The sequence below is a fragment of the Capra hircus genome, chromosome 24 (assembly GCF_001704415.2).
Source record: "Capra hircus breed San Clemente chromosome 24, ASM170441v1, whole genome shotgun sequence".
Lineage (NCBI taxonomy): Eukaryota > Metazoa > Chordata > Mammalia > Artiodactyla > Bovidae > Capra > Capra hircus.
This window is the reverse complement of record NC_030831.1, coordinates 52,349,881-52,371,561: the sequence shown is the minus strand read 5'-3', so window position 1 is coordinate 52,371,561 and position 21,681 is coordinate 52,349,881. Positions and strand designations below refer to the sequence as shown.

The window sequence follows — 21,681 nt, the reverse complement described above, 5'->3', positions numbered from 1 at the left end:
CAATACCCAATCATACCCCCTTTTGCCCCAGATGGAATTGTCAGGGGTAGAACAGGGAAGGTACATCTGGGAATACAATGCAGTAACACCTAAGGGTTGCTGGTTAAATCAAAGTAGCCTCTCTATTCCACATACTAAAAGAAATATTGCTTACTATAGAAAATATGAAAACTACAATGAAGTATAAAGAAGAAAATGAAAATCATAATCTCATCTACCAGGAGGATGGCAATTAACATTTTGGTATGTTCCCCGCATGTTTTGGCTAATCAATTTCTCTTCCTCTCTCTCTTTTTCTCACATACACACACAAAAACACAAAGTTCAAGTACACATTCTGCGTTTTATCTTACATTTTCTCTCCTTAAAGTTACACCATAAGTATATATTCTTAGGTACAACAAAATTTGTTGAAGATACTTTAATAGGTGCACGATAGTCTGTCCTATGTTTATACTAGAGTTTAATCAGCCATTTCCATATAAATGGCAATGTAGACGCTTTCCAATTTTTCACTGTTAAGAATGCAGCTGCAATCAGCATTTTCCTATATATTTTTGTCCACACCTCTAATTACTTCTTTAAAATAGATTCCAAGGAGAAATACTGGATCAAGAAAGAGGGTAACAAACATTATTAACACCTTTGCTAAAATTGATGAATTGACTTTCAGAAAAAACCTGGGCAGTATACAATCTTACTAACAGCTTCTGAGAATGTTTAACCACATTCTCAAGGGCACAATTGCATAAAATAAAAGATGATAGATAAAAAATTCTATCTTGCTGCTATTAAACATTTTATTAATTTGTTTATTCACTGAATTGAAAAGCCTTCTCTCTAAAGATTATTCATTCATATGATTTCATTCCTGTGAATAGGCAAATTCACATAATTTGTCCATTTTCCTAATTGATTTGGATCTTTTTAATAAAATTCATTTTATAACAATTTAGCTGGATAAGGAGTCTTCCAGTTACTTAATGGAACATATTTGACTAAGTGATTTCAAAATTACTATAGCATGCATTCTGTAAAACATCTGGTGTTGGGAAATTCAAAAAAGGCAGGTTATAGCACCACTGGAATTAAATACAAGGAGGAAATGGAAGTGACTTTGTGCCCTGGTACAAAGTGAAGAAACAGGCAAGACAATTTTCTCCCTGAGCTAGGAGATCTCGCTACTCACTGACACTGGCTTCTTGGCCTGTTTGTGCTTTTTAGGTTCAGAGCTGAACCCCTGTAGCATGCTCTTGTTTTTTCTTCTTGGCCCCACTCTGGTTCCTAATCTAGTCTAATTTCTCATATTACTTTTTAAAAGTTTTTTAACTAGAGGGTGATTTATGAGTCAGATAATCAGTTTTTCTGAACAATGAAGAACAGGCTATATTAGAATATAACCTTGGAATTGAACAGAGTTCAAATAACATTTGTAATTTAGTATATTTTAGAAGGACCTGGGATAAAGGACTTTGGAGTAGTTGTTTAAACTGTATGAGGATGCATTTTCTCAGCTGTAAAATAATCAGTATTTTGCAATCCAAGGGCTTCCTCCCAGTTTAACAACAAAGTGTCTTGTGGTCTTTGCTGTTGGAAGGTAGGGCTGGATAGAGATAGGATAGAACAGATCACCAGAAACAGGCTGGACACACACTGAATTTTACTTTCATGTGCCTTTTCAGCATGTGAATTCCTAAGAGTATAATAACACGGCAGTGGACAAGGCGAGTTTTCGGTGCTAGGCAGTCTAGATTTTGATTTTGCCAGAAAGGGCTCCCAGGCCACGTTTAAACCAGGATCCTTTTCCTCCAGCTTAACTGGGAGCTGATTCCTTTGTGGGTCTGTTGCAACATGCTATTTCTTTGCAACTTTGTTGCAACATGCTATTTCTCTAAAAACTCTGAGTCAAATTTGCTTTCTCATCTATACTCTTCTTGTCTCTTACTTTTCTAATTTATCTTAAGAAAACTGCTGACTAGGTCTCAGAGGAGCCAGGGAACAAATTATTGACCTTCTAAAGATGAACTACCTACAGACTCAGAATCAGGGATCCTGGCTGTGGCCGTGGGAGGGGACTGCTGATGGCTGAGAAACATTCAGGGCAGCTGGTTGCAGAATCTTTTTGTTGACATCTTCAACTGTCTTGCTTAGTATCTATGCAAAGAAGCTTTGGCATCTTTAGCCTTTCACTTGTGTTATTGGATGTGACCTTGTCTACCAAGGATAGGGTTGTTGCTGCTCTTTAGTTGCTAAGTTGTGTCTGACTCTTCAGGACCCCATGGACTGTAGCCTGCCAGGCTCCCCTGTCTATGGGATTCTCCAGGTAAGAATACTGGAGTGGGCTGCCATTTCCTTCTCCAGGAGGTCTTCCCAACCCAGGGATCAAACTCAGGGCTCCAGCTTGGCCAGCGGATTCTTTACCACTGAACCACTGGGGAAGTAAAGAAAAGGAAGGTTGCTCAGGTGTGCCCGACTCTTTGCGACCCCGTGGACTGTAGCCCACCAGGCTCCTCTGTCCATGGGATTCTCCAGGCAAGAATACTGGAGTGGGTTGCCATTTCCTTCTCCAGGGGATCTTCCCGGCCCAGAGATTGAACCCAGGTCTCCCACATTGCAGGCAGACGCTTTAACCTCTGAGCCACCAGGGAAGAACCACTGGGGAAACTGGATATTAATTGCTTTACAGTGTTGTGTTAGCTTCTGCTACAGAATAACATGAATCAGCTATAAGTATACATATATTCAGTCCTTGAGTCTGCCTCCCATCCCATTCATCCCACCCCCTAGGTCGTCACAGAGCACTGAGCTGCGCCCCCTGTGCTCAGCGACTTCCTGACAGCTAAGTCTATGTATGTCAGGGCTACTTTGCTCTCCAGATGCTGGTGTTTATTTACTGTTGGAAGGTACTATTCTGAGCCCCTGAAGGGCAGTGATAATCATTTGTCATCTCTCCCTCCCCAGTATGTATCACAGGACCTGACTTGGTGGTGGGTGGAGAATGGGTGAGTAAACAAACAAATAGATATTATTGCAAAAGCACAAAGCGTTTGGGTGCAATGCTCAAAGGAAGCTGGCACCATTCTGAACTGTTCTTGGTAACAAATGTTTTGCTTTGAGGTAAAGATTAGAGCACAGGAGAAAAGAAATGAAGAGTTCAGAAATAGCCTTCCAGAAACTTACAATGTCAAAGGAAACAATGTTCCCAAAGAGCTAGCAAGAAATAAGAGTAACCTAATTATACTTGCAAAATATCTCACAAAATCCTAAAATATTACCATCAGTCATAGGTTTTCATAAGAAATATAATCCTCAAACTTTGATCTGTATTTTTCCTAAGGAAAACTAGAGGATAATCATGAATCCAAGGCTGTTTTCTAAGGATTTATAAGCAAGATTTAGAAGCCTCTGCATACACTGGGTTATGGGACCCAGATTTTCATTCCTAGAGTTCAAAATTTCAATGAGTTTTTTTGAAACATTCGTGGAATTATTTCTACTTTGGGGTTTTATCAAGGTTGTTTAGATGTCAGCCTCACTTAATAATCCCTACACATTTCTGAGTGACACAGGTATGTTAGGCACTAACAGCACAATGGATTTCCATTCTGGCCTGATGCAGATGTATTTGTAATGTTTACCATCCTAAGATTTAGCAGTCAGGGAAGAGGGCCTCCTTCCTATCTACACGTTACTCAGTTGCCCTAGGCCCTCTGCTACCAATGTACATTGGAACATAAAGTCCTTTTAGTCTAGGATGGAAAGAAACCTAAACTTGGGAACCTAGACATCAAATCCTATGATACATTTGTAATAAGTTACTTATTAATTCATTTATTATTCCGCAGCAATTTTGAGTACCATGTAAACGTCTGGCCATGATCTAATCAGCAGGATGCTCGACTGAGTGACCTGTGTACCAGCAATGTGATAAACGTCAGACCAACGTCTGTGTTTTCATATCACCAGTCGAGCACCCTTTTCACTAATAGAAACTGTGCTTTCTTCAGATTTTTTTTTTTTAATTTCAGACTAATTATCTATTTAAGAGACAGCTATTCAACAGAAACTTCATTCCATCTGTATGAAGACTATGACATGCATCAAATAGACTCTTGTATCTCATGGTGGAAATAAAAGGATCCTAGCACCCCACTCCAGCACTCTTGCCTGGAAAATCCCATGGGCTGAGGAGCCTGGAAGGCTGCAGTCCATGGGGTCGCTGAGGGTCGTACACGACTGATCGACATCACTTTCACTTTTCACTTTGATGCATCGGAGAAGGAAATGTTCACTCTAGTGTTCTTGCCTGGAGAATCCCAGGGATGGGGGAGCCTGGTGGGCTGCCGTCTATGGGGTTGCATGGAGTCAGACACGACTGAGGTGACCTAGCAGCAGCAGCAGCAGCAAGCAATTTCAAATACACAGTTTCTTTTCCTCCTCCTCCTATCAGCTTTCTTTCAAATATGGAATCCTAAGATCATATTTAGGAAACATCAGAATTCCTAACACCCCTCTAGCCCTTTCCTAGAAATCCATTTTGGGGTTGTGTGTGTGCTCAGTCACGTCTGAGTCTTTGTGACCCCATGGACTGTAGCCCACCAGGTTCCTCTGTCTGAGGAATGCTTCAGGCTAGAACGCCAGAGTGGATTGCCATTTTCTATTCCAGGATCGTCCCAATCCAGGGCTCAAACCCGTGTCTCTTGCATCTCCTGCGTTGCCAGATGGAGTCTTTACCACTAGCGCTGGTGGCTGTCACTTTAAGGAACCAATCTGAAAAGCAGGCATTTTCAGGGATGGAAATTTACGTTAGGATAGCCATCTTCATCTGAGCAACTGATAATTGTCCACTCTTATTCCTAAGAGAGGAGTAGATATAAAATACACTCAGAAAGTAATGAGACAAGTATTTACATATAGAGCCAGAAAACCAGCCTTGTTACCTTAGGCTTTGCATGGCCTAATTCCTTAAGGGGATCCTAAGAGATGATGCCAGAGACACAGCTGTGGACACAATGCTCAGGATAATTTCACCACCTGGGAACCAAGTGCCCCAAAGCTTCATATTAAGATGCATGAAGGGTAGCAGAAACATGATTAGTCATAAATCAGGGCCAGCATATAAATGGCCAGGCTTCAGCATATCCTGCAGCTCAAAGAAATGACATGAGGCAGGCTAAGGGGAAAAGATTGGAAACAAATCCCATAAGTCTTCTACACTAGTAGACAAAATGGTTGAAAAGGCATCAGTAAAACCAAGAAGCCATGTCCATGAGGGCACTCTGAACCCACAGAAAAAGAAAGAATTTAAGTGTGTCACAAAGGCAAGATAAAGGCCGGCCTGATTAATACCACTGGACTCAATGGCTGGTAGCCTGCGTGTTGCGTGTATACCAAGTGGTCATGCCCTTTATTTCCAACGTGAGATTCGGCATCACAGTGCTTCCAACAGGCTCGGGCTCTTGAATAAAAGACTTGAATCACCATCTTCACTTACAAAATGTGAACTTTCAGGAGATGAGGATAACATCTCTCATAAATGTTAAACATAACTGGAAACATATAATTTATAATATATAAATTGTATATATATTACATATATTATAAATTATATATTTTCTTTAAAAAAATTACCATGTATAGAAAAATGCCATGACTGCTTTTGAAAGCCTCAGGTATTTATTTACTAAGGCAGGATCCCCAATTGCAAATAAACAAATTATCAGCAGTCATCATTTTTGTAAATAAATGGGCTACCCCATTATAAGGGTACAGAATAGATAATAAACTAAGTCATATGAAAATATTTTCCTTCAGTGTTAGATGATAAATTATTACATTTGAATTTCATCATGTACAAGGGTTGAAAGTTTTATATCTACATTAACAGAGACTGGAAATGGGAACACATAACATTTACAGAGCTCTTTAATACCGGTGAACTACTTTAGATCCGTCATAGAATGTTAGCCTCATAAGCGAACCCTTAAAAGATAAGAAACCTAAATAATGACATACAACTACTTCGCAGGTGGCTCGATGGTAAAGAATCCACCTGCCAATGCAGGAGTCATGAATTCCATTCCTGAGATGGGAAGATCCCCTAGAGAAGGAAATGGCAACCCACTCCAGTAATCTTGGCTGGGGAATCCTGGTGGGCTACAGTCCATGGGGTCACAAAGAGTCAGACACAACTGAGGGACTGACATACACTTAGTCTTAAACCCAGTACAAAAGTATCGATCAACCATTTGCCATGTAGCTCCTTGACTGTAAGTTTATGTTGGAAAGTAGGAAAGGGTACTCTTGCCTGGAAAATCCCATGGACTGAGGAGCCTGGAAGGCTGCAGTCCGTGGGGTCGCTGAGGGTCAGACATGACTGAGCGACTTCACTTTCACTTTTCACTTTCATGCATTGGAGAAGGAAATGGCAACCCAGTCCAGTGTTCTTGCCTGGAGAATCCCAGGGTCGGCGGAGCCTGGTGGGCTTCCGTCTCTGGGGTCGCACAGAGTGGGACACGACTGAAGTGACTTAGCAGCTGGAGCAGCAGCAGGAAAGAGTAGCCCTTGGATCCAGTCAGATACCTGGATCTTGTTAGTAACTTTCCATCTCTTTCCACAATCTAAGCATGAGAAGGTCAGAGAAACATTTATTGGTTTAATCTATTATCTGTCTAGATTTCTCCCATTTGATTTCATTTCCTTTTAGTTTTAAGATAAGTCATGTCAGCTGAGTCCATTTTCTAAAGAGTAGTCTCCGTAATAATTTTGATGTAACATAATGACCTGACATGAAAAAAAAAGACTTGAGACCATGAGACAAACCAGTATGAAAACAAGATGATGAAACCCGTAAAATCCACCTCGCAATTCCAGACACAATCCTATCAGCTCCCCTGTGGCCCCCTGTTATTTACTTCTCCTCTCTGCTGCTCAGACCTGCCTTTGCCTTGATAAAGTTCTCTAGAATTTTAAAAAGAAGGAAGAGTTTTAAAAAGTACTATTTTCATATGCAAATAAAAATGGATGGTCAACACTGTCATATTTCATTAGAAAGTCTGTAAGATGAAATCTGTGAAGAGAGTATCAGATTTGACAATTGGAATATCATTAACATTTCCTGGAATAGAATCGGCAAGGTGACACAGATACCTAATTATAGTGGATAAAGAAGGGTAGGTTGTTCTAAGAAGGAAAGAAGAGACTGGAAACGAGGTAGTAAATAAAGGAGAGGCTGGGGCCAAGAGATATTTCTGTTTTGTTGCCAAGTGACAATGGCATTGTAAAGTCTGTGGGGAAGAATCCCAAAGAAATCAAGATATTAGAAATTCAAAAAAATTAAGAGAAATTTGAATAACTGATGGAATATTGCAGAAAAAGGGGAAGGGCACAGGGAGAGAAATTGTGAATGAGAAAAATGAAAATCTCATTCTACAATGCTGGAGAAAAGGGAGTGAAGGTGGGGGATGATACATAGAAGGGTTGATGCTTGGAGATGGGTAGATGCAAAACCTCAGTTTTCACTACAAAATAGGGTAGACAGCTCTTTTAAAAGTTAATACAAGCTGTTTACGAAAATGCGACGTGAAAATGGTCAATGTAATGAAAACACCCGGTCCAGTGTTAAGGATGCCCCCAAAAGATGGAGACCATAAATTTGCAGAAGCAAAAATTCAGATTAAACACCTGAATGTCTCTGGAAGGTAGGATACAGACCCCCAGAAAGCAGATGGTGGGCTTGACTGAAAGATGCAGTGTGAATGTTCCCACAAGCCCAAAGGAGCAAGAATTTTAGGATGGGAGATAAAAGGAATGAAGTGGGCCCTATCAGGTGTCATCTGGATAGAAAGGGAATATATCAAATTTTTCCTAAAAATAGAGGGATTCCAGTGATTAGAAATAACAAGATCATTAACAGAAGTATGGGAGGACAAGATAACATGTTTAAGAAGTAAAGGAGGTGTTATTAATAACCATGTCATGATAACAAGCATAATAGGGCTAGTCCAGTAATGGTTTAGTTAAATACATAAAGTTAAATATATGGTACCTGTATATTTGGAATGCACAAAGCCAGACTCAAGGGTGTACAGAAGATAGTCACTGGACTTACAGGGATCAAGGTACTTGATTTATCTTGAGGCTGGTCCATGATGAAAGAAGAGTTGAGATAATAAGAATGCTTGTGCACTGTACTGCAAAAGCTCAGTAGACTTAGGAGAGGGATGAGGTGGTTGGTGAAAAACTACAAATAAGGTTGGAATGTATTGGACAGCATGGCAGGAATATCCAAGAAAGCGTGAGGGACTGAGCTGGAGAAGTACAGACTGGAAAGCGACAAGAAAGACCCCCAACTAACAAGGATTAAACCATAATTCTGTGCCTTGTGCTGGCTGGAAACTAGGAGTTTAGAAAGGGCACAGTTTTATCAGTATATACATTGAGAAATATAAAAGTCACCAGTCTCAGAACATTTTGAGGATCAGACTCTTCTTCTCTTTTCTAAGAGAAAACAGGTAACCTGGTATAAAGGGGAAAATATGCTTATCACACACATACTTCATACCACAAGGGTTTATTGCAGAGTCTAAATTTTTATTACAGCATCTACTGGGTAGGAAGGAAGGAAGCTCTGACAGCTTAAGTGTGTATTTTGTATGCTGAGAGTTGTCCCATTGGGCTCACAGGAAAAGAAGTTTCAAGCTATGGTCTGTTAGCACAGTTCATGAGAATACAATCATTTTCCTAGTTGTTACTACTATACTCTTTCAGAGTAGGTAACATTTCAAGTACGAAGGCTACTGTAGCTGTGATGTCAATAAGAAGCACTGCTGCTGCTGCTAAGTCGCCTCAGTCGTGTCCGACTCTGTGCGACCCCATAGACGGCAGCCCACCAGGCTCCGCCGTCCCTGGGATTCTCCAGGCAGGAACACTGGAGTGGGTTGCCATTTCCTTCTCCAATGCATGAAAGTGAAAAGTGAAAGTGAAGTTGCTCAGTCGGGTCCGACTCTTCGCCACCCCATGAACTGCAGCCCACCAGGCTCCTCTGTCCACGGAATTTTCCAGGCAAGAGTACTGGATATGGGTTGCCATTGCTTTCTCCAATAAGAAGCACTAGACCTTGTTAAGTTAAAAAAAAATCTAACTATATTAATACAGTCAAGGTGAAAACACTCAGAATTTTTTAATACGATATAGGTATACCTGATTGCATTGAAAACTGGATTTCTGCCATCAATTATTAGATCTGTCCTTATCAGCAGTCACCATGTGTTGCTTAACTAGAAAATCTCACAAAACAATATTAGTCATTGATCAGAGGCTATCATAGATACAGCTCACCACGGCCAATGAAATTCACCATGACAATACATGTGCTATGCAGAGCTCTGTTCAGGTTTAATTACCTCCTCCCACTGGAGCACTATGGAATTGTGCACTCGCAATGCTGGTCAATCAATACCATGTGCTACTCTGGGTAATGATGCCTGTACTTCAAGCCACAGAGCTGCCATCACAACAATTACTCTCTGCCCTGGCAATTCCTCAAGAGCTATCCATTTTCAAAACCTGTGAGCCTTTGGAACCTGACTCTGATAGTTGGCACAGGAAGAACTCATCTACATTTTAAGACCCCAAATATATTTCTGGGTAATTATATAGAAGTGACTCAACAACTATTCATTGACTATGAGTGGAGAGTGATGTGTGGGATAGAGAGAATTAACTTTATAGTCTTGCTCAGGGAAAAATCATGCCTATAAAACTATATTAAAAAGCCCGCATCTATGAGACAAGCTTTGTACGTAATAGGAAAAATGTGGCAGATGTGCATGAGAAGGGGCCTGGGGCAGGGGCGACTGCAGGCAGAAATAAAGAAGGTAAGACTTACTTAAACTGGATGTGGGACAATGGGATTTCAGTTGGAGATCTTGGAGGGACAAACAGTGTGTGTGTGTGTGTGTGTGTGTGTGTGTGTGTGTGTGACAGAGAGAGAGATAGAGATCTACCAAGCAGTAACTTATAAAATGTTCACGGTATTTCATGATGTGGCTTTTTTTTTTTTTCACATAAACAGATTATTCCAAGGCTTGAAATTATAGACTCATCATTCAAAAGAAGACTAAAGATACATTACTCTACTCTCAATTTATACATGAAGCAACTCAAGACTCATGGATTTATCTAGAGTGATACAGACACTTCAATGGACAGAATTAACACCATTCTGTGAATAAACTAAAACCCACTGAATTGTACATGTTAAGTGGGCGAATAGCAGGGGGAGTTGTGAATTATATCTCAATAAAGCTGTTTTTAACAAAGGACAGAATTAGGGATATGGGATGAGAGTCTCTGTCCACTGACTGCCAAATCGGAGCATAAAAAAATAATAAGTAACACCCTAATAATAATAATCCAACCCTAATAATAACCCTTTATTTTGGGGGGCTCCAAAATCACTGAAGATGGTGATTGCAGCCATGAAATTAAAAGACGGTTACTCCTTGGAAGGAAAGTTATGACCAAATTAGACAGCATATTAAAAAGCAGAGACATTAATTTGCCAACAAAGGTCCATTTCGTCAAGGCTATGGTTTTTCCAATAGTCAGCTATGGATGTGAGAGTGGGACTATAAAGAAAGCTGAGTGCCAAAGAATTGATGCTTTTGAATTGTGGTGTTGGAGAAAACTCTTGAGAGTCCCTTGGACTGCAAGGAGATCCAACCAGTCCATCATAATGGAGATCAGTCCAGGGTGTTCATTGGAAGGATTGATGTTGAAGCTGAAACTCCCAATACTTTGGCAAATAACTGACTCATTTGAAAAGACCCTGGTGCTGGGAGAGATTGAAGGCAGGAGGAGAAGGGGATAACAGAGGATGAGATGGTTAGATGACGTCACCGACTCAATGGACATGGGTTTGGGTAAACTCTGGGAGTTGGTGATGGACAGGGAGGCCTGGCCTGCTGCAGTCAATGGGGTCGCAAAGAGTCAAACACGACTGAGCGACTGAATTGAACTGAATGGAATAACCCTTATGAGATCTTCCATATAGCTCAAATGGCAAGGAATCTGCCTGTAACGCAGGAGACCCAGGTTCAGTCCCTGTGTTGGAAAGATCCTCTAGAGAAGGGAATGGCAACCCTCTCCAGTATTCTTGCCTGGAAAATCCCATGGACAGAGGAGCCTGGCAGACTGCAGTCTGTGGGATCACAAAGAGTTGGATATAATTGACTAACACTGTACTAATAACCCTTATACTAATAGAATGCCAGGTACCAAAAGTTCAAAACATATAAACTTTACTACTGCCTCAAACTTCAGAATGCCCATCTTTTTTATCCCTCAGATACTGTTAAATTCAACTATCTCTGCCATGGATGTTGAGTCTGATAACAAAGTTTGGGGAATTCACCGATAAAAAAGCTACTTTTTATTTGTCATTTTCTCTGAATCCCTGACATTTTGATTAGCAAATGCACGAATGATCAAAGATACCTGAAGATAAAATAACAATGATTTCATAATTCTTCCTCCCAAAAGCACTTGGACAAGTATAGTGACACCACCCTGCTGCCATCAATGCTGCTACCCCAGTCAAATCTAGGGCAGCGGGGAGTCAGATACTGTCTCCTCGGCTGGCTCAGAGAAAATGACTGAACAGATGCCCTCAGTCCCACGGCAATTTCCATGGCCACACAGGATTTCCAAATATGATCCCAGCATGCAACCACCCCAAACCCGATCCTCTCACAGTTGGCTGAGGGGCAGAGACTTGGAGGATGCTTCAGGTGGACTCGTGGTCTAAGAGCAGCGAGGTCACAGCTGTTCAGTGAGTTTGTAAATATCACACTCCACCCTCCTCTTCACATTTTGAAACCGACATCTCCAGATTCTATATAATCATGGAAGATCTTCCTGACAAGTATGCTGTAATTCTGTGAATTTGTTTTCCCTTTAAAGTGGTTTTTTTTTTTCCTCTCTTTTTTCCCCTTGGGAAAGAACACACATCCACTCAGTTACTTATTTATGCATTTATCCAAGGACATATCCAACAGCACATGATTCAGTCCCATCCTAAGGATACTCACATCACTATATTTCCTAAACCCTGGAAGGGTCCCTTAAGACCTTCATCTTTCCTGTAGTTGAAAATCTGTATTTTCAAGAACCACAAGTTACACAGCAGAATAAAAATGGGCCAGAGTTGCCAACAAGGTTGGAAAAAATTACCAACTCTGTAGACCATAATCTGATAATCAAGATACCCACAGTGTTGTGATCCTCATTAAATCAGAAAAAAAAAAAAATAGAGAGGGAAATCTCACCAGTTCATCCTCCCTAAAAGCAATTAGGTACTATTTCTCACAACAGGTCATCTCTGATGCAGATATATTCTTTAATGAGGCAGAGAAATTAATATTTTTTCTCTAAAGTTAAAGGATGAAAGAGAATCACAGTAAGCAATTTCCTAGGAGCTCAACATCACTGGATCAAGTACAAATGCTGGGTCTTTTTGAACACAGAGCATTTCAGATTGTTCAAAAGCTGACTGCTGTAACTAGGCAGAAGGAATTAACATCGTTTGGTTGGTTTTAGAGAGTAAAACATGCACTCATTCCCTAAAATAGGTGTTTTTCCAATGTATATTTGGCTTTGGGATTTGAAGAAAGCTTACTAAAATTCCATCTTAAGAAAAAAACAGTCTTGTATTTTATGGAAACCTCACGCACACAGTAAGGCTACAAGTAAAGTCCTTGATGGCTTGTTGCTGCTCAGGGATGATGTTTTATATCTCTGAGCTGTATTATATCTCATATATATTATATATTGTATCTATTATATCTCCTTGCTCTTAATTTCTAATGGCTTTATTACTTCCTAAAGGATTTCCATTGAATTGAGGGAATCATTTCGTGGTAGCAGCAGTGGCAGTACACAAGTTACCCGATTCAAACTACGCTCCTAAATTGATTTCTTCCTTTATTTAAAAACTAGATTCCCTTTCAAAGCTGAGTATGGTAGATGACCTGATTGTAAGAGTGTGAATTCAAATTAAACACAAAGCCAAGAGCAGATGATACCCTTTAATGATAATGAAGAGAAACACAGAGAAATGTAAGAAGGTATCTGTTATATCCAAAATAGATTCTCAATCATACTTCCAAGAATGTCTTCCAGAAGGTTTAACCAGCTGTTCCTCAATGGAACCTCTTGGATCAACGATTAGATTTCATATTCAATTTTTATGTTTAGTAGTATGGCATTTGCAAATTCTCTATTGAACAACACACGTGCTCCTAAATCCTTTAAACTCTGTACTGAAAACCCTTATTCTGAGCACTGAATGCATGGATCAGTGGTAGCTTGAAGGCATATTTGGAGGAAAATTTTAAATAGAATAAATTTTTAATGGAATTTCTTGATAAACACACACATTAAGAATGTTTGCATGTAGATTTAAAATGACTATATCTTCAAAGAGTGAAGCATCCTTACAATTACACTTCTGTGTCTAATAAAGAGCATAATGTGGGATCATGCAGGACTCAGAAGGATTTCTATTCCACTATTCATCTGTTAATCTAAACACATCCACTGCCCAGATTTACATAATAAATATGATCTATTTCTCTTCCTTCACTTCTTTCCTTCAATCAAAAACTAGGCTGTCAGGGAGTAACCCACGCTTTACAGGATGTGTGGAGCAGAGTGATAGAGCTAGATGGAATCCATAATAGCTAATCCCAAAGCCTGAGACCAAAGGCAAAACAGAAAGACCTGATCAATTTTGTTCTGTCTCCAGAATAAAATATCATCTGAACCTCAGTGTCCTGAAGTTACCCGTACACTTAGATCCAGCACTCTGCAAACACTGAGAATTCTGTCCCTGGCAGGGCTTCAGGGCCCAAGTCTAATCTCCTTCTAGAGGGAAGAAGACACAAACAAATAGCCAGAGTTAATCAGAAGCACACATACATATTCTAAGCGGGTAAAGTGAGGAAAAGTCTGCTGCAGTGGAAAGAATGATTCAAAGCTGCATGAATGCCAGGGTGTTTGACCTGGGTGTTGAAATAAAAGTGGTATTTGGGAGATAAAATCAGGCACCCTGATAGAATCTGGTTCCTGGGGGCTGCAAATAAAGGCCACATTAGCGTGAGGCAGATTGCGTGGGATTGCCAGGGCCCACGGATGTTGACTTCATGGGCTCACTGAATCAGAACACCTGGGAAGCTGGTGGAAAACATTTAGATTCTACGTTTTTCTAGCTCTGTAAGTGTGAGGCAGGGTCAGGAATCTGCTGCACAGACAGGTTCAGGGGTTAGTGCAAGGGGACAGAGGATGAGATAAGTAACACTGAAGAAGCAGTTTGCACCAGCTCAGAAAGGGTGTTGGAAGTGCAAGGAGTTTGGGTTTTACTCTGCAGATGGAATAGAGTTTTTATATATTTACATATATATATGTAGATATATACAATTACTTATTGATTTGGCTGTGCTGGGTCTTGGTTGTGGTCCGCGAGATCTCCAGCTGTGATATGTGAACCCTTAGTTGGGAAATGCGAGATCTAATTCCCAACCAGGGGTGGAACCGGGGTCCCCTGCACTGGGAATGTGGAGCATTAGCGACTAGACCACCAAGGATGTCCCAGGAATAAGGATTCTTGGTTACTCTAAAGACCCTTACTATCAGGAACATTTAATTGCCAATTTGTGAACTTAGGGATAAAACTTCTGAGTAAAAGGTGAAAGATACAAAGGGATGTGCCCACACACATACGCACACACCTCCATACACACACACACACATATCCAGGAAGTTTACGACGTTAGCAATAATACTTATATGACTTTTTCAATTACAATAGTTTTCCTCTTATATGGTAAAGATAGAGTTGATCCAGAGGGAGGTATGAGATGAGTTATCCACCTAGAGGTTGAAGGACTCAAAAGGGCTCTCATCTCTATCACTGACTTGGACAAATTAAACTTTTTGGTGCCTCAGTTTCCTCCGAGGTGAGAACATGATAAAAAAGAAAAGCCTGGTAAGTATCAAACAGAGAGCAAGAATCACAAGAAAAAAGTAAGTAAAAAGCTTCCAAATATTAGTATGGAGTCTGTAAAACCCCATATTATACAGAAAGGCATATTCAGCTAAGTGTTTCCAGGGGATATGTTCTAACTCCTGAGTTCCAGGGAGATAATCCCATTGTCAATCCCTTTTCATTATTTTTTTTATTAAAATGTGTAAATGGGGCCGGAGGTTTCCTGGGACTCATTGCTCTAAGAGAAACCCAGGTCCCAGTGGTGACTAGCAGCTAATCCCTCCCCTCCCACAGCCACAAAGATGAGAGCAGATGCGCAGAGGAAAGAATCAGCAGCTTATCACACAAAATCTAATTTACAGTAAAAAGAAGAAGGTACACCAACATAAAGTCTCAGAATCTTTCTCAAAAACCTATTCAAGACCCATCCTCATTCGTTGAAAATATTTACAAGTTACCAGTCTTTCATTGAGGTCCCCATGAAGTGCTGGCTGTCTACACGACCATGCTGCACCCCATCACTGGGGTCTCCCCAAGAGAAGAGCCATCAGTCCCTGGCACACTGCCAATTTATGATCATAACCATCAATCGTGTGCTACTAACTACCACTTCAAACCCATTTCCCCACATCTTTTAGGTTCATAGGAGTAAACATTAAATTTACCCTCTTGGTATCATTTAGGGTTTTTGTTGTTGTTGTTGTTTTTTCTCTCCTCTCCCCAAAGTCATGAACAGCTGGATTCTGTTTTTGGCCCTCTCTACCATCTGACACGAACAGGCTACTGTCATTTAATACCTGATGAGGATCAGGAGGCCAGAAAAGTCCAAATATGGTCCACCCAAATAAGAATTAAACAGCACACTACAGTCTGGGAATTGAATTTGCTCAATTCATTCTCATAAAGCAATGTAAAGTAGCTATTTTTAACCCTCATTTTATAACTGAAGAAATCAAGGCCCAGAGAGTTTAAGTAATTTGCTTAAGATGTCAGAGTTAATTTGGGGCAGTGTCAGAACTGTGACAGGTGATGTCTGAAAGAAGAGGAGGCAAGGAAGAACGCTGCGAAAGTCATTCATTTCAACCTGCCTCGTCCAACTTTGCGGCTGACCTCCAGGAGTTTTCTCTCGTGAGATCTGATTTTCCAAGCTCCCCAACCCAGGGAGATAACCCTTGATTCCCCAGCAGGTGTCACTGTGGTGTATGGATGAGCATCCTTTACTCAACCCAGAAATTGCACTCTCTACCCTTGGTACATAGAGCTAGTGGAAGTAGGTTATTTGAAAAGTAGATATTTTCCAATCTGATTCCTAGGTTTGTAGGCAAAGAAATCTGAGCACAGAAACATGACTTGTCCAGGATCACGTGCCTACGGACACTCAAGACTCGGAGATGAAGCCCCTGAGATCCACCGTTCAGGACCATTCTTTAATCAGCTCTGCCTTGGCACTACAGTTCTAACTGATGTTTAAGGTTCTTTATCTCCAACAACACCTTTCACAATTCTCTACCTTTTTGAGCTTTGGAAGAAAACATACAGAAGGAAACATTAAAAATATAATGTTTGGGGGACTTCCCTGATGGTGCAGTGGATAAGAATCTGCCTGCCATTGCAGGAGTCACAGGTTCGATCCCTGATCTGGGAAGATTCCACATACATGGAGCAACCAAGCAACTACTGAGCCTGCATGCTGCAGCTACTTAAGCCTGTGTACCAAGAGCCTGTGCTCTGCAACAACAGAATCCACGGAAGTGAGACGCCCCTGACTGCAGCGAAGAATAGTTCCCACTCTCTGCAACTAGAGAAAGCCTCACAAAGCAATGAAGACCCAGTGTGGCCCAAATAATTAAAATAGAAAGTGAAAAAGAAATGTCTTTCATAGGGTAGCAGTGAGTTTGGCCAAACAGTGAAAACCTGAAAAAAGAGGGCAGAGTGGGTTAAACTGGGTCTCCCCCAAGCGATACGTTCAAATCCTAATCTTCGGACCGGGGAATGTAAACTTACTTGGAAATGGGTCTTTTTCCCCATTTCCCTCCGGTGTCAAGTTATATAATCAAGTTATGATAAGGTCACACTGGATCAGGGCAGGCCCTGAACTGAATGACCGATGTCCTCATAGCAAGCGGAGGGAAGGCACAGAGAGCAGAGAAGGCTCTATGCCTGGGTGTGGAGCCTGGATCATTCAGCCACAACTCAAAAAAAAAAATGCCAGAGTGCTGGGAGCCACCGGGATGGAAGAGAGTCAAGACAGGGTTCTGCCCACCCTCTTATACTGTTGGTGGGAACGCACACTGGTGCAGCCACTCTGGAAAAGAATATGGAGGTTCCCCAAAAGGCCAAAAATAGAGGGGCCATATGATTCAGCAATCCCACTGCTGGGCATATATCTGGAGAAAAAGGAGGTTCAAAAGGATACATGCCCCTCAGTGTTCATTACAGCACTCTTCACAATAGCCAAGACATAGAAACAACCTAAACAGCCTCTAATAGATGAATGGATAAAGAAGACGTAGTGCGTGTGTATATATGTGTATATATGCAAAACTGGAATATTTTTCACTGTAAAAAGAATGAAATAATGCCATTCGCAGCAACATGGATGGACCTGGGGCTTATGATACTGAGTCAGACAGAGAAGACAGATGCCATGATATCACTTACAGGTGGAACCTAAAATATGATGCGAATCAGCATATCTACATAACAAAAATGGCCTCACATACGTGATGCACCTAGAGTCTGTCGCACAGAGTAAAGCAAGTCAAGAAGAGGCAAATATCATATACTAATTCATACACATGGAACCTAGAAACATGGCAGAGATGAACCTATTCGCAGGGCAGGGCTAGAGGGCTGGAGACACAGATGTGGAGAATGAACACGTGGACGCAGGGCAGGGAAGGGGAGGGTGGGACGAGTTAAGAGAGTAGCGCTGAGATCCGCACACTACGCTGTGTGAAAGAGATCGCCAGAGGGAAGCTGCTTAGAGCGCAGGGGGCTCGGCTCAGCGCTCTGTGACCCCCAGAGGGGTGGGGCAGGGTTGGGGGCTGGGAGGGAGGTCCAAGAGAGAGGGGATATATGTGTGCATATAGCTAACTCACTTTGCTGTACAGCAGAGTCTGACATAACATTCTAAAGCAACTACACCCAATAAAGATCAGACTCGCTGACAGAGAACAGACTTGCGGTTGATGTGGGTTAAGGGAGGGGAGGAACAGGAGCTGGGATTAGCAGAGGCAAACTATTACATACAGGACGGAGAGGCAGCAACCTTCTGCTGTATAGCACACAGAATCATATTCAATGCTCTGTTGACAAATCACAGTGGAAAAGAGTGTAGATATTTTTACTTCCCCTTTAACCCACTGGTTGTTCAGGAGTGTGATGCTTAGTTTCTAGGTAACTGTAGATTTTCAAACTTTCCTCTTGTTGATTTCTAGTTTTGTACCATTGTGCTCAGAAAAGATAGTTGGTGTAGTTTCGGTCTTCTTAAACTTTCTGAGATCTGTTTTCTGTCTATCCAATTATCTATCCTGGAGTATATTCCTTGTGCTCTTGGGAGGAAGGTGCATTCCGCTGCTATTGAATGGAATCTTTTTCTATGTTTGTTAATTCCATCTGTTCTTGAGTGTAATTCAATTCCATTGTTTCCTTGCTGATTTGCTATCTGAAGGATCTATTCATTGCTGACTGCTGAAGTCTCCTACTATTAATATGGGCTTCCCTGGTGGTTCATTGGTAAATAATCTGCCTGTCAAGCAGGAGATGTGAATTGGATCCCTGGGTTGGGAAGATCTCCATAGAGAAGGAAATGGCTACCCACTCCAGTATGTTTATCTGGGAAATTTCATGGACAGAGGAGCCTGGCGAGCTACAGTCCATCGGGCTGAAAAGAGTCAGACACAACTTAGCGACGGAGCACAGATATATGTATAAATATACATACATATATGTGTGTGTGTGTATAACTGAGTCACTTTGCTGTACTGAATAAATTAATGCAACATTGTAAATGAACTATACATCAATAAAATTAAAAGAAAAAATAAAGGGTTCTTCCCAAGAGATTTCAGAGGGAATGCCTTGTTGACATTAGGGATGTGAAGACATCCTTAATTTAGAGAATTGTGAGAAAATAAATTGGTTTTTTAAAGCCACTCACTTTGCGTGTTTTGTTAAGAGCAGCCCTAGGTAACCAATACAGAGTTAGGGACGCACATTTCTATTGGGGGATAAGTGACTCTTGGCCAGGAGACTGATCTCCCTGGCAGGACGATCTCTAAAGAGGGAAAAATGCCTCCATCTCTCCATTTCACCCATGGAATGTCTCAAAAGTTTATCTAGTCAACTCTCTTCATCCTGAGACCATGGGCATCATGAAGTTTCCTTTTTGTTTGGGCTTTTTGCTTTGTTTCATTTTACTATAATGGGACTTCCCCTGAAGGCCTGTCTCCAGGGAAGGAAGGTACTGGTTGGGCCAACAGAACATTCTGAGGTGCATGAGAATGACACTTCTCATTACAGCAACAAATCTGTATACTTCGCTAATACAAATATTCCCTTGAGAGACAGATCCGCTGATGTGCTAGCTAGGTCAGGTTTGCAAGCTCACAAAGCTGAGCACCTAACTTCTGACACTGAGAAGCTTCTTGGGAGAAAACCATGGGGCCTTCTGCTTAGCCCACCATTTGCACCATACATCTTTCTTCTTGAAAACTTCTGCAGAAGTGATTTCACTTCCTTCTGGCCCCTTCGCCACCATTTTCTAATTAATTGAGGTTATTTCATTATACACTTTCCACTTGTTTTCCAAAATGCTAAGCTCCGTCTTGACCACTTACTGCCTGACTGGCCTTGGACAAGACAATGAGTCCCTCAGAACTGTGGCTTCCCTACTGATAAAACGGGCAGACTAATATCATTATTCTTTTAGTCTGCTCTGCCTGTCTTACTCGGTTCATGTTGGAGTCAAGTAAATCACTATGTGGAAATACCATTAAAGTTTAAAAAAGAAGTACTTTAGTGTTATTACTATAATCATTAACTTGATTTTGCAGCCATCCGTTTCTTCAATTCTGTCAATCTTATCACAAAGCAAAACCCTTTACGCAAGGCACCCTTAACATCTCCACGTGTTTAACGCATGTTCATCCGTCAAAACTCAACTTGAATGTTACCTCTGCCATGAACCTTTGACTGCCCCTCAATCCTCTTCCTACCATTTCATACAATAGCTGTTTGTATATGTGTTCTCCACACTCAACTGTTAAATCCTTAAGGGCAGGAACCAAGATTTTTCTTTATACCATCAGGGAACTCGATGCCTTTCACATGCGTCCTCAGACACACTCACTGACTTGAAGCAATAAACATTTATTATCTCACAGTTTATGTGACTCAGGAATCTGAGCAGAGTTTAGCCCAGTGCTTCTGGCTCAAGGTCTCTCCTGAGGCTGCGGTCGAGGTGTCAGTCAGGGTTATACTCAACTGAATGAAGGCTTACCCGGCCTAGAAGATGTGCTTCTAAGCTTCTTCTCACAGCTGTTGGCAGGAAGCCTCAGTTCCTGGCCATTCAGGGTCTCTTCACAGGGCAGCCCCCAACATGTCAGCTTGAGTGACTCTCCCCAGAGAGAGTGATTCCAGAGACCAACAGCGAGAGACGCCATCTTGCTTTTATGATCTCATCTCCAAGTCACACACTATCATCCTACTTTCTTATCTTTGTCAGAAGTGAATTAGAAAACCCAGCTCACACACAACACGGGAGAATTACATGAGTGTGAATAGCAGGGGACAAGGATGACCGGGGGCCACTGTGGAGGCTGGCTACCACAATGACTGAAGGAATGGGTACATCATGTTTATCTTTAATTTACTTCCCACTTAGGGCTTCGCATTTCTCCCAGTCAACACAGACGTGACTTCACTTTTGGTGAAGTGTGCTCAGGAGTGCAAAGGCAAAGCTATCATTCAGTTCAGTTCAGTTCAGTCCAGTCGCTCAGTCATGTTCGACTCTTTGCGACCCCATGAATCGCAGCACGCCAGGCCTCCCTGTCCATCACCAACTCCCAGAGTTTACTCAAATTCACATCCATCGAGTCAGTGATGCCATCCAGCTATCTCATCCTCTGTCGTCCCCTTCTCCTCCTGCCCCCAATCCCTCCCAGCATCAGAGTCTTTTCCAATGAGTCAACTCTTCTCATGAGGTGGCCAAAGTACTGGAGTTTCAGCTTCTGCATCAGTCCTTCCAATGAATATTCAGGACTGATTTCATTTAGGATGGACTGGTTGGATCTCCTTGCTGTCCAAGGGACTCGCAAGAGTTTTCTCCACCACCACAGTTCAAAAGCATCAATTCTTTGGCGCTCAGCCTTCTTCACAGTCCAACTCTCACATCCATACATGACCACAGGAAAAACCATAGCCTTGACTAGACGGACCTTTGTTGGCAAAGTAATGTCTCTGCTTTTCAATGTGCTATCTAGGTTGGTCATAACTTTTCTTCCAAGGAGTAAGCGTCATTTAATTTCATGGCTGCAGCAATCATTAACCTTTATTTAATTCAGAAAAGATGACTTATAATGAAGAAGGCTGAAGCTAAATGAAAGTGACTTTTGCATTATCTAATCAATGTT

The 21,681-nt window shown here is 41.4% G+C and overlaps 1 protein-coding gene across 1 annotated transcript in view; it reads right to left on the bottom strand.

Moving 5' to 3' along the window:
- LOC108633777 (netrin receptor DCC-like) overlaps window positions 1-20,712 on the bottom strand; it is a 207,963-nt gene extending 187,251 nt beyond the window's left edge. The window contains exon 1 of the mRNA XM_018039359.1: window positions 20,550-20,712. Coding sequence (XP_017894848.1) covers window positions 20,550-20,712 — 163 coding nt within the window. The remainder of the gene's footprint in view (window positions 1-20,549) is intronic.